This window comes from Copadichromis virginalis, linkage group LG9, assembly GCF_057382275.1.
Source record: "Copadichromis virginalis isolate Kocher_CV1m ecotype Utaka linkage group LG9, C_Virginalis_male_GT1.1, whole genome shotgun sequence".
Taxonomy (NCBI): domain Eukaryota; kingdom Metazoa; phylum Chordata; class Actinopteri; order Cichliformes; family Cichlidae; genus Copadichromis; species Copadichromis virginalis.
In genome coordinates this window covers 14,066,471-14,079,689 of record NC_140626.1, presented here as the reverse complement: position 1 = coordinate 14,079,689, position 13,219 = coordinate 14,066,471, and the positions used below count along the sequence as shown (strand labels likewise).

Genomic DNA, 13,219 nt, shown 5'->3' with positions numbered 1-13,219 from the left:
ATATGATTTACTCATGAAAGTGGCCACTTTCTCATTACTTTCATATATTGTTTTAGTAAGTATCCAAAACATACAAAGTTTCATTTATATAATTTTTCAAGGGATCTTAAATCTGTTTTCACTCTTGTATGCTTTTCATACAAGTTCCACACAAGACAGATACAAACTTTATAAGATTTATATATATCTTTTCCATATGGGTGAGAACGACAGGAAAATCAGGGGAATGCATTGTATATTTACAATATTCTAGAATGACTTGTGAAGCTGTTTATAAGAAAGTGTGACGTCAAAGGTTCAAACAATTGCACTTAAAGACAAATTCTTTAAATTCTTTAAATGTGTCATTCATTTGCTTTAAGAGGAAATTAATTAGGATGATAAGGAACAACCCAGAAATCACCAGGGCTCAAATCTGCCAATCTACAGTGAGGAACCACAGCCAGTACTGAAGATGTCCAGGTAAAGAGTAGAGCTAATGTAGAGCCTTGAAATTGCCATATTTCTAATGGCCACCAGAGGGCAAACCATCTGGTTGACAAAAGTCTTCCTGTTGTATAGACGTTCCTAATTTAATACTGAGTAGAACAAAAAATCAATTTTTGTAAACTGTGTAAACACTCAGAGTCAGAAATGACGATTCCCCATCGAAGCTTTCTGGCTAATGACTTCACTTATCACAGCCTGTTTCAACACACCACGATGGCTGAAGTGATGATGCTTCATAATGAGTCTCGAAACGAGTAGATGACATCACAGTCATGGCCTCTATCTATTAATACTGTCTATGGCCCTTCCACCTGCTTTTTAAAAACATACCTTTTCCCTGAGTTCAAACACTCAATAAAGTTTGGAAATAAATCATCACAGGATGATCAGTGTGGTAGTGAAGATTACTAAATGGTAATCTTAAGCGTGTAATTTAAGGTCTGTACCTGTTGACAGTTACTAAAAGCAGTTTCTGTGAAGCCCACTCATTAAACGCTATTAAAGACAAAGTCACAGGGAAAGTCCTCTTAAATGTGGCCACAGAAGCTGGTCACCAGTAATGTCACTGTTTTATTCTGAGATGTCTTTGAAAGGAAACCACCATGAATTTAGATGTGGGCGGTGCAAACCACTAATAAAACCGACACCCACAGGTCAACAGGAACGAAACTGGTGGAAGATCACGTCACAGAGAGTCCCCGTGCTCAGCCAATGGAAATCCTTTCCACACACCGAGGGAGCATTTATCAATAAAACATATTAAAATACTTCTCTGTATGTAATAAACTAACTAACTTTACCTTTCCTGTCACTATTAAACAAAGTAGTGCAAGTTTCCAACAAGTCAACAAAAGAGTGAAACAAAAACATTCATTCAAACAGATGCATTTAATTCTCCATGTGTTTATTAGAGATGTGCAACAATCCATTTGAACACTGCTGCCCTCAGCTCTGGAAATATCGCTTCCCATAATACACAAAACTGTGTTATTGGAAAACTGTGAAAAAATATCAAAAATAAAAATAATAATTAGTAAAATGTTTCCCTTCAGTGTTAAATGGATTGATTTTACAGCAGCTTATGTTTACGGTTAAACTCGTATACTTGTGTTTCATGTCCAACATTGTATTTAATAAATAATCTGTTTGTACTGGCTGTCGTCTGAAGATCTACGATTCTACTACCACTACTACTGCTGTTAGTAATGTTAATACTACTACTATACATATTAGCATGTTTAAACAAATTACAGACACATTAAGCTGTTCAACAAATTTCAACAAAGTTTGTTGAAACAAACATGAGGAAGGAAGCTGCTCACCACAGCAGTTTATGGTTGGTGTGTTTCCATCAGTGTTTATTTTTGTGTAAATACATCACCAAACAGCCCCTAATTCAGTGACAAGCTACAGTATATAAGATGAGCTGCTGTCACACTTTGACAAGTTCATCAGCTGGTAACAAACCTGTTCACGGCTCAGATCCAGACTCAGATTTGGTGCCTTTCAGCGTCTCAACATGTGTTCGAGTCTCTCCACCAGCCGCCTGATTCTTCTGATCTCCCTGAGTGTGATGATGCTCATCTCTGTATCAGGTACAGTTTTTATTTCTTTGTTGTCAAAGTTCAGTAACACCAGCTAACAGATCAGTAAATTATTTATACAACATCTGAGAGTTCAGCTTATTTCATTGTCCATGATATCTGAAAGGCTCTGAAGAATAATGACAATGTGTGTGATGATGTGCTGCAGGGGCTGACCACGTGGGGAAAACCTGCTATAAAACACATTCTAACAGACTTGTAATAAACATGTCTACACCTAAATGGGCAAAAAACATCATCAGCTGCTTTGAAGACGACAGACATGGCTGCCTTCATGGCTATGTGTAAGTAGAACTTCTTCTAAATACACTTAAACCAAATAAAATGTAGAAATTAATTCTTGATTAAAAATCCACAAACACAACAATGAAAATGAGATTTGCACTGAAACCTTGATGTAGCAGATAAATGTTCCCCTCTCTAACATACAGCACTACTGTTTGCTCTGTGATTGTTTCTAATGTGGTGACGTTGGGGAATCTGTGAGTTTGTGCTTATGAGCTTGGAGGAAACCTGAGCTGTTCTCTCACAGCATAATGCAAAATGGACCCTGCACATGTTCAGTTAACAATAAAGTGAAAATGTCTAATCCTTTGATTTGTCTTCTTCGCTCTAAACTTCTTTCTTTATCCTTCTGTTTTTTTCTTCCAGGGTCAAAACAAGTGGAAATAGAACATTTTTCCTCAGACCAAACACCGAGTGGCTTAAAAGGAAAATAAATGAGGTGAGAAACGAAATATTAATAAAAATGTGGACACAAAGTTTAGAAAAACCAGCAGTGACTTTCTAGCAAATATGTGAAGATTATAATATAGGTAATAAAAAGACACTGTGTGTATCTGTCTAATGGTGCTTCTTCTTTTCATGTCACCTTCATTCTTTTACCACCACAGGGAGCTCTGCTGTGTCCTCCAGTGATTTCTAAATGAAGATGATGGAAACGATGAAACAAAAGCTGTAGGAAACAAGACCCTAGTATTTTTTGCTTGTTAATTCACACTTTAACAGAAATATTTATTAAGAAATGTTGACTTTTCTCAGTAATTACTGATAGCGCTTTAAAAAACAGTTTTGTTTATAATTGTTACAAATTTTATTAAGTATGAATGTTTGAAGTTTTCTTATTCTGTCTTCAATCTGAGAACAAAGATAAATGAATAAAAAAGTTTTTGCAATCAGATTGTTTAATGGTCTGTGTGATTAATTATTATTTGCTGTAGGTGTTATAACTGACAACAAAATACTTATTGTTGTGATTATTTCATGATGACGTCATGATCACAGGACACCAGGAGGCAGCATTTAACCGATATGGCAGAAGTAAAAGTGAACATTCAGAAATAACTTGAAAAGTTATTCACAAATACATATTTTATTCATACTGATTAAGACACCCATACCTCCCTCTCCTCAGCCACCTCCTCCAGCTCCTTTAGGGAAACACTGAGGCGTTCCCAAGTCAGCCAAGAAACATACGTCCTTCCTTAGATTGCAGATAATTAACTCCACTCCTCACATCTTAGTCCCTCCCACTGCAGATGGCAGCAGAGGAGGTATAACTATAGATTTAACAGGATCTTAACAGTCATCTTTGAAACTTTTGTGAAAGTGGTGTCAGTGTAAGAAAGAATAATGTGATGTCAAACCTATTTGTTTGAGTCACAGGAACAGAAATAGTGAGATCAGCTTAAATAACTGAAGCTATTGATCTTTAAAGAGTCCTCCTTCTATTATTGTTTGTATATCTAGCAGAGCCAAAGAGCCTAATATTTTAGGCCATGTATTGTGTCTCTGCTTTTAGGATAACAAACAGGTATGATTCAGTGATTTTGAATCACTGAGAGACAAAATATAAAAATGTAATTACTGTAATTACCTCCCTGCTAATTAATCTTTTTTTTTTTTTTTTTTTTTTTTGGAAGTGACATCAGAAACAGCAGCATGTGACATCACGTGATGGCGGAGCTTCAGTTCATCCTTTGTCATCCTTTTTTTTTTTTTTTTTTTTTTAGGACAGGGGGAAAGAATGAAAGAAACAGGGGGAGAGAAAGAAAGAAAACCAAAGGGGAGAAGAGACGGTGAGAAGGGGGGGAAGAGAGAGAGAGAAAAAAAAAAAAACAAACAAAAAAAAAAAAAAACAACTCCTGGGTCACCTGTATGGAGAGAGAGAAAACAAAAAAAAAAACAGGGGAGACAGCAAACAACAAAGAGCAACATAATAATAGAAAAAAAAAAAAAAAAAAGCACCATCACAATAAACTAGCTAGCAGTAGATATCAATAGTTACTAAATAATAAACGATATTGTGCAGCACGCAAGATAGACAGCGCACAGTGTGCTTTGAGGCAGCAGCCAAGAAAGCTGTAGTCCGCATCTGTGAATACCCATGTGTACACCTGTGTGCATACCTGTGTGGATCAGCATGCTTGTATTCTCCATGTAAGGTTTCTCCATGTAATGATCTGCTATAGAGTGTGGGGAGCCACAGCCCTGTCCTCTATGGTATCAAGCAGGTATGGAGGAGATCAAAACTCCAGACATCCAGAGGCCCCCAGAACACAAGAGACCAAGGAAGACCCACAGAGGGGCAGCTGCGCCACTGTCCCAGTAAGAGCTGAGGAGAGTCCCAGATGAGGGCTCATTCAGCAGCCGCGGAGCAGAAGCCAGGGGGAGTTGCAGTGACGCGCCCTTGAGCTCCGCCGGCAGCCAGCTGTGCCTGAGTGACCGAGCCCCAGGCCGAGAGGCCGGGGGCACCCCACCTCCGAAGTGGCCCGAGCGAGCCCCAATAAGCGGCCACCAAGGAGTGAGCCGGTGTGTACCCGGACGCCCACCCCCAGATACAAAGAACCACCAACGCACCGATACCTGAGGGAGTCCGCCACCGGCAGGGGAAGTGCTAATTAATCTTGCTAGTGTCGTTCTTCAGTTGTTTCAAATCTCTCATCTCCTGCTTGAACGGACTCAAACTATATATATATATATATATATATATATATATATATATATATATATATATATATATATATATATATATATATATATATTTCTCTCTATCTATATATCTATATATATATATATATATATATATATATATATATATATATATATATATATGGAGAGAGAAAGAGAGATGTTCCCTTGGTCTGTGGAAGGGCTTTCCACAGACCGAGCACAGGGACTCTCTGTGACGTGATCAGTTTCGTTCATGTTAACCTGCGGGTGTTGATTTTATTAGTGGTTTGCACCTCCTACATGTAACTTTATGGGGGTTTCCTTTCAACAACCATCTGCAATTAATGGGTGACCCAGTTTTGTGGTCAAATCTGAAAGTACTTTCCTCTATGACTTTTGTTTTTAACAGCTTTTAATGAGTGGTCACCACAAAAACCACCTCTATTCTTTGTCATTTTCAACAAATATACACCATAATTTAGCTTAAGATTACTGTTTTGTTTTTTTTTAGTAATCTTTAATACTCCACTGATCACATACAAAATACATGATTATCCATTTCAAAACTGTATTAATAAATCATTTGAACTCAGGGGAAAATGTATGTTTAAAAAGCAGGTGGAAGGGTCATAAAGAGTATTAAATGACAGAGGAAGCCATGACCATGATGTCTCCAGAGGATGCAGCCGACGTTTTGGGCCACAGCTGAAGAGTCATGAGAGGGGAGAGGAGATGTAACAGACTGGGACATCCTAAATTTGGAAACTTGTCTTAAGGTGATGCCAGTTAAAAGTGACCTTTTCTGAATCATACCCACTGAATGAAACCAGTTATACTTCAAGAGGGCCTCACTTTCCCACTTTCTCAGTCTATTAAAGGTGTTAGGAACTGTGACATCTTTCAACATGGAGCACTGTTGCTAATACCCTTTCTTGGTCTGTGATTTCATGTTGCTGTAGTGTTCTCTGTTTATGATTTGCTATATTCTGAGTTTTCCTATTCATGGCCAGAAACACCTTACCAAGGAGGTGTCTTAGTCAGCTGCTCAAACAACCTCAGTTCTTTCTGTTAGATGTGGGCACTATCAGTTTTGCTGTGAACACCTCCTGAATGATCTGAGGATGAGTCCAGACACCTATTAGACAAAGCTCCTTTCTTCTGCTTTAAACTATGATCTACTCTTTCTAGTCCTCCTTGTCCTCCAGGTGTTGATCTCTGCCATCCCTCTCTATCAAGTGTGTCTGTGTATGATTAATACATTTGAGTTTTAGAGAGTTTTACATTTGCAACACATTCCAAGAGGATTTGGACTTTATAAAGGAGCTTTGGATGAGCTTATCTTGGAGAACTGGGAAAAGTATGCAGTTGAATAAATGAACCATCTGTCTGTGAGTCCTTGCATCAGGAAACACTGAATCTGTCTCCTGAGGGACAATCCTTTACGTTCCCTTTCTCAGTTTCATTAGTTACAATAAGACTTATTGACATTTAACCGTTTTAGTTTGTCAGTTCTAAATCTCTTGGAAACCCCCCGAATAACAGATCTCACACTCAATCACTACCCACAACATGTGGCCAAACGTGAGGGTAGGAACATAAATCAGCCAGTAAATTAATAGCTTTGCTGTCAGACTCTGCTCTGTTACCCACAAACAGAGTAGCACACACAGTCTAACTCAGCACTTCCTTCTTGCTTGCTCTCTCTTCTCTTGCAGAGTCTGATTTGTGATGTTATACACTTTAAGGCTGAAACTGATTTTTAGAAGCTGTGACACACTGACCTCTCACATGAAGTCAGGAAGACTGCTCTCAGACCCACCTCTGCTAGCTGTACACGTAACCCAAGTAGACCTTAGTGGTTCCGGTCAAACAGATGATGTGAGTTAATCTTTATTTTTTCAAATCTTGATTTGTCCCAGGTGAATGTCTTCAGAAGAAAGAGCCAATTTGGTAAGAATATTTTAGAGGATTTATTTTCCATATTTTGTTTTTCTTACTTTAATATAAGCAATCAGAGTAAGCGGTCACACGCTGGTGGTTATCAAACTGAAAAGTCAACCCACAGTTTATCAATCTGGCTATGAATGTGATGACATGTAAGAGGTAATGTTGGCAGCGTGTGACACAGGGCTGAGTTTAAATTTGATGCAACAAACCTGAACATAGTGTAAATGGAAAGGCTTTAGGACCCAGGGGATTTTAGGGAGGGTATAAAGCAGAGGTGGTAGTGGGTGCTCACTGTTTCTCCCTACAGAAGTGACACAGATGTGGTTTGTGGGGACGCTACAAAGTTTTTGATAAACAATATCAGTGTCACGTCTGCACCTCTGTGTTATACTTCTTGTTTTACTTTGACAGTCTGTCATTTGTTAAAGTATTCTGCTTTGCTTCCTTTGTCTAGGTCTGATCACTCCCAGCTTTGCTCTCCTGCTGTGTCGCATTCCCGCGTCACTCTCAACTCAGTTGTTGTGTTGAACCCTCACTGGACTGTGTGTTTCTGCTGTCCTTCTGGTATTATTCAGGTTCTGTTTCCTGGTTTTGTTTTATTTTTTACTTTTATGTTTGTGTTTCTAGTTTAGCTTTATTGTATTTCATGTTAAAGCTTGTCTGATGAACTTGCTTAAAGAAACATATTTAACATATTTAAACGATGCCTTCTCTGTGCAGTTAATGAGTTGTGAAATAAAATATGTCACATTGGCTTTTACATGTCAACACGTGCAAGAAAAAAATAACTTAAAAACCTCTGGAATTAAACAATGGTACAGAAATAATGCCTCATCTGCATAAGAAAAAATACCAGTACTGGGTCTGTATGGATCTGTCGGTAAAAAAAATTGACCATGGCGTTTTGAGTAGAGACCGGCCTACCAGGTATTATAGGAAAAGCCATAAAGCCTTTGAATGAAAACAAACGTTGTTGTGACAGTGATGTGCACTGTCTTGTTGGAATATATGATTTCTATACATTTTACATCAGATAAAAACTTTGTTTATACGATTTAGATAATTAATAAAAGCGTGATATTTTAAATGAGAATCAGAAAGAAAAGGTTTTTTTCGTGCTACACCTAAACTTGTTTTATATCTGACCCAGATAGACTGCAGGTCATAACTTCTTACCTAAAGTTTAGTTCACCTGACACCTGCCTCGAGTCTCTCCTCCTCCTGCCTCACCTTTCCCTCATTCACCCGCTGGCCTCTGTGGAAGCTTCGCCACAGACACCACCAAACAATTCGGTAATTTTTACACATCGGCCACAATCTGGCCAATCCACCACCTTTCATTGTTTATGCCGTTACAAAAACAACAAAACCATCGGCTTGTAAATAACCATTGGGCTCACCGGGCAAATGCACAGAACAAGAGCTCACAAAACAGCAGTTTGGGGATGATACATGGGTCCTCTGTCGGAATACAGGAAAACCCAGATCCATGAAATCCATGAATCATTGATCTTACTCCTTCAGTCAATACTCAATACTATGGCCCCAACTTGTGGCCATAGGTTAGGGTAGGAACATAGAACTCCGCTCTCTCCTTTGGATCAATTGGATCCCAACTACATTTCACTTTCCTCTCTCCCTATCTTGCTCTTTTTCTGGTGTAGTGTGCACTCTGGTAAATGATTTTATGTTTTTAAGGCTTTAATTGGCTGGAAAGGCATGACACACTGTGCTCTTACATGCTTAATAGATTTTTAAAATTCATTTTAAACAGCAGTTTTCATGGCAGCTCTGTGCAGTTAGTGATGTCTTACGGACAGAAAACTGTCGGCCTGATTTACTCTGTAAATGTATACTTTTAAATGAGCTCTGTCTGTAGTCAAAAAGTTACAAAAATGTCCACTGAACATGTAACTTTAACTGTAGGGTGGTGTACTGAAAGGAACAAACCTAAAAAAGGATAGACAATAAGAAAATCCCTTTCATTGGAGGCTTTGCTACAACCACACAGTCAAGCTTTGGATTCTGCTGTTCAAAGCTAAAAATGTGGATCTGAAAAACCCTTCGATGATAACTCCTATTTGGTGAAGAAATAGGTCAAAGTTCAAGGTCCGGCATGAGTACATGCATGGATTGCACATCAGCCACAATTTATCAATCTAGCTATGAGCGTGATGACGAGTAAGAGGTGATGATGGCAGCATGTGGCCAGTTTGAAGAAAGGAGAAGAAAACAACAAACGTGAACATATAAAGACATGAAGAACACACAGTGGGAGTGTTTGTTGCTGTACATCATTTCCTCAGAATACCTGCTCAATTTCCACATTTCCTCTTTTTGTGACAAACTACAGTATATAAGATCACACAAGCGTCAGCCTAACAAACTTGCTTAGAGCACTGATCCAGAGTCAGATTTGGCGCCTTTCAGCTCGTGAAGATGTGTCCGACTCTCTCCATCAGCCGCTGGATTTTCCTGCGCTGTCTGCCTGTCGTGATGCTCGTCTCTGTGCAGAAAGGTACAGCTCTTCTTTTAATGGTGTTTGCAGTGTTTTCACTATATAGAAGGAAACACTATCTTTATTGTATCTCAAACTTTAATGCAACCAGAGAGATGTTTAATATTGTTTTGAAAATGATCAATGTCTTTCAGGAACATTTAATAATCATGAATAATAGCAGTATTCCTAATATTTGTTGAGTTCATTTCATACTTACAATAACACTCGTGTCATGTCATGCTGATTAAGCTCATTGTTGTTCTCTTTTCATGCAGCCCATTCCTCAGCTCAGAGTTTGGATTTGCCGTGCTGCCACAAGGTCATCACCCAGGAAGTAAAGACAATCCAAAGTTGCTTTGAACAAAAACCACGCTATCGCTGCAGGCAACACGCCTTCCTGTGAGCAAGCCTAGATTTAAACACAACTCTGAATTTTCCATGTTAATAACGAGTACATTATACATGTTGCACTGAGACACTGATGTAACAACTTGTTTCAATTGTTTGTGTTTCTGCTTTTAGCATCATCAACAAGCGGCATAAAAATAAGATATGGTGCATTGATCCAAATTCTGAGTGGCTCAAAGACAAAATAGAGAAGGTGAGTCAAAGGTGACATCGCTCAAAGTGACTCTTCTGCAAACAAGATTACTGGATTGAGTTCCACTAAAGGAAACACCCGACTAAACTAAGTTGCCAAACGTCCATCTTCCATCATAGTCAGCACGATACGTTGACTACAGTGAATTTATCACTGGAAAATCCCCTCCCGTCTAGTTTAGTCGCTGCGTCTTTCAGCTGCCTCAAATCTCTCATCTCGCGGTTGAATGAACTCCAGCTCCATCATCTCAAACTGTGCCTGGTGACAGCAGACGTTCTTTTCTGGAAATCCACTGGGAGCTACTGGTTTGGGCCGCTCTAACCAGGACCTGCAGGAGAGCTGGTGTCACTATGCACACGAGGTTGGCGACTGTCACCAACTGTATCCCAGCATGGTGGAGGTGGAGTTCAACTATGGAATTAGGAACTAACTAACAAGGCAGCTGATTACTGCTGTTACGTCTTGTCACAAAATGTTTACAACATTATTGGTTAATTTATAAGAGGATTTTTTATATTAAAGTACATATTTTCAAGTTAAAGCTTTTATTACCCACTTGACTGTGGGTCAGTAAAAGCACTCCACTTATGTAAAAGAGTACGTAGTGACTGTTGTGCTGAGCAATCATCGGGTGTCATTAGCTGCAGCCATTTCATAATAAATCTGCACACCCACACTTTCCAACACACTGTTTCTTTCTCTAAGAAAAATGAGCTATTTTTAGATTTGGCCACAACTGCTGTGGCTCATCCAGTGAAGTCAGTGTTTTATAAAGAGATATGGGATGAAAGGAAACCTCCTCTAAAAATGTAGGAGGGGGAAGCCACTGATTAGCCTCTGCTGGTGTGAAACTGATGGATGATAATGTCAGACTCCCACTGTGAAGTAACATAGAAAGACAAAACTATAGATCAGCCTAACAGACAGTAATAATAAAATATTTCTAACTGTAAATATTTCTCTGTTTTCTTCTCCACAGGGAGAACTGAAATGTCCTCCGGTGATAAGTGTATGAAGCAACAATGAGACCACAAAACATCAGAGCAAAGACAACATTTTGTACTTATTTAATTGTAATTCTTTTTGCAGATGTATTTATTTATTTATTATGTAAGTTATTATTTTAGCCTTTAAGCGATCAACATCATTCCTAATTTGTTGTAGATGACAGTAATAAAAGTTGTTCTTTGTGACTCTAAATAAATATGGATCATGTTTAAAGTAAAATCTAATGCAGTTTGGTGATTCTTTTCTGGGCGGCAGTGCAGAGAAATTTCTGTTCTGACTCAGTGTCACATTTCTTTCAAATTGTTAACATGTAAAATATAACAGGTAGAAATCAGTTCATAACAGAGCTGAGGCAAAACCATTATTTTTATTAATCCTTACAAATAATATTAACGAAAAGCTGATAATGAAAGAAAACTTTCACGTAAGAGGAAACTGAGGAAAAGTGTTGCTTTGGATCATGTACATTATGTGCATTTATGAGGACACTGGGCCATGAAACCTGTATCTGTATAGGGTGACCTGATGTCCCTCTTTAAGCGCAGCTGCACAACATTTTATGTCCCCCTGTCCCACATTTTGACCGACTCTGCAGGACATGCACTTTCATAAGGTCTGGCTTTAGTCAGTGCAACTGAATGGAAACATTTCTTATACTTAAATTAAGTTTAGCCTGTCTAATTCTATACCCACGGAGACTCACAGGGAAAGTCACGAAAGTTACACGCTGTGCAGATTTTGGTAAATATGATGGAAATGAACACAAAGAAAATGATGCAGTAATATAATCTGAGAAACTGAGGGAAAATATGATGTGATGTGACATTATTTGTAAGTCATACTTGGCTAAAAATTGCTAAAATATTCAGAAATGGCTAAAAAAGGCATGTTGATCTATGGACACATCATTACTGAAACCCAAAGACTGTTACCAGGCAGAACAGCTGAATAAAATACAACCTATTGTGTGAGATCATAACAACAAAGTTTAGCCTCCTTTTCTTCCTGTTGTATTGACTTAGCAAGAGAATTTAAAACATTGCATTAAAATATAAGATATTTGACAGCCTCCCTGCTTTGGTAATGTGCTGTTGTCCCACACAAACACTGTGTTTGTCCCACATTTAGTTTATTCATCATAATCTGAAGGCTGAACATAGAAATCCAACAGAGTCAAAATGAAACTGTATGAAGGATTCATTTTACATGCCTTCATTAAATTGTATATACAATAAGTAAATAAGTCAATAACTAAAAACTTTGAAGAGGTCAGATGGGAAGCTGTTGTCAGATTTATCCAGTTTGATGTTGAATGATGGAGGCGTTATGATACCAGAGGTGTCTGTGGCTCTAAAGCTGAGGTAACATCCCGTCTTGCCAAAACGAGTCTAAAATATTAGAATAAAATATGTGATTTTACAGTGACATCACAACAGAAGCTACATTTTCTTGCTGACCAGTCAGGTTATGGTTTTAATCTGTGTTATGCTGTCGACAAAATACACCAACATGTGATGTCCATAACTCGCATTAGAAATTAAATTTGTTTCTTCACTCGTTCATATGTTTTTCATCACCACTAACGTTACCATGGCGCTCATTGTTGACTGTGCAAAGTCATTTCTTGTGGAAATTCAGACACATTTGGTCCTGTGTGTATTCAAGCTGTGTCATGAGATGTTTCAGAGGTGAAACATGCAAAGCTTTACAAGCTCAGGTCTGCAATGACTCTATTTATAACATGTGTATTAGTAAAACCGCTGTCAGTCGCACACCTCTGATGTCAGAGCTGACATGGTCTCTGAGGTCAGTGAACTAGCTGATCAGTTATTTATAACTCCGGTGTTTCTGTCACTGCTGCAGACAGTAAGCATAGAAATACAGTGAATCATCAATACAAAGGAAAAAGAGACTCACCTTTCTAAATTGATCATTTATTCTCAGTAACAACTTTTAACATGAGCCTGAAAATCAGCATTTTTTATTCTATTGATGCTTCTCTGTGGTCGCAGTTTCATCTTCATCCAGGAATTCATATCTGTGTTTGTAGGAGATGCCTTTAGGACACTGTAGTTCTCCCTGTGGTGTAGAGAGTGAGAGAGGAAAGCAAAAGTGGAG

At 38.4% G+C, this 13,219-nt stretch overlaps 2 protein-coding genes across 2 annotated transcripts; both read left to right on the top strand.

Annotated features, from left to right (window-relative positions):
• Positions 1 to 1,929: 1,929 nt before the first annotated feature.
• Positions 1,930 to 3,145, top strand: LOC146701588 (uncharacterized). Its single transcript, XM_085467880.1, has 4 exons — positions 1,930 to 2,084; positions 2,242 to 2,377; positions 2,745 to 2,817; positions 2,987 to 3,145. Exons 1-4 carry the CDS (start codon positions 2,009 to 2,011, stop codon positions 3,020 to 3,022), a joined length of 321 nt encoding a protein of 106 aa, XP_085324006.1. The 5' UTR covers positions 1,930 to 2,008; the 3' UTR covers positions 3,023 to 3,145.
• A 5,922-nt stretch (positions 3,146 to 9,067) lies between these two features.
• LOC146701587 (uncharacterized) lies at positions 9,068 to 11,222 on the top strand. The gene is made up of 4 exons (XM_085469187.1): positions 9,068 to 9,510; positions 9,768 to 9,891; positions 10,015 to 10,093; positions 11,073 to 11,222. Exons 1-4 carry the CDS (start codon positions 9,432 to 9,434, stop codon positions 11,106 to 11,108), a joined length of 318 nt encoding a protein of 105 aa, XP_085325313.1. The 5' UTR covers positions 9,068 to 9,431; the 3' UTR covers positions 11,109 to 11,222.
• The last annotated feature ends 1,997 nt before the right edge of the window (positions 11,223 to 13,219 follow it).

Bases quoted from the DNA above. Each gene is read 5' to 3' on its own strand.
- LOC146701588 (XM_085467880.1), top strand. From the start codon at position 2,009: ATGTGTTCGAGTCTCTCCACCAGCCGCCTGATTCTTCTGATCTCCCTG. The intron at 2,085-2,241 runs GTACAGTTTTTA...GATGTGCTGCAG, and splicing joins GATGCTCATCTCTGTATCAG to GGGCTGACCACGTGGGGAAA. The intron at 2,378-2,744 runs GTAAGTAGAACT...TTTTTCTTCCAG, and splicing joins GGCTGCCTTCATGGCTATGT to GGTCAAAACAAGTGGAAATA.
- LOC146701587 (XM_085469187.1), top strand. From the start codon at position 9,432: ATGTGTCCGACTCTCTCCATCAGCCGCTGGATTTTCCTGCGCTGTCTG. The intron at 9,511-9,767 runs GTACAGCTCTTC...CTTTTCATGCAG, and splicing joins GCTCGTCTCTGTGCAGAAAG to CCCATTCCTCAGCTCAGAGT. The intron at 10,094-11,072 runs GTGAGTCAAAGG...TCTTCTCCACAG, and splicing joins TCAAAGACAAAATAGAGAAG to GGAGAACTGAAATGTCCTCC.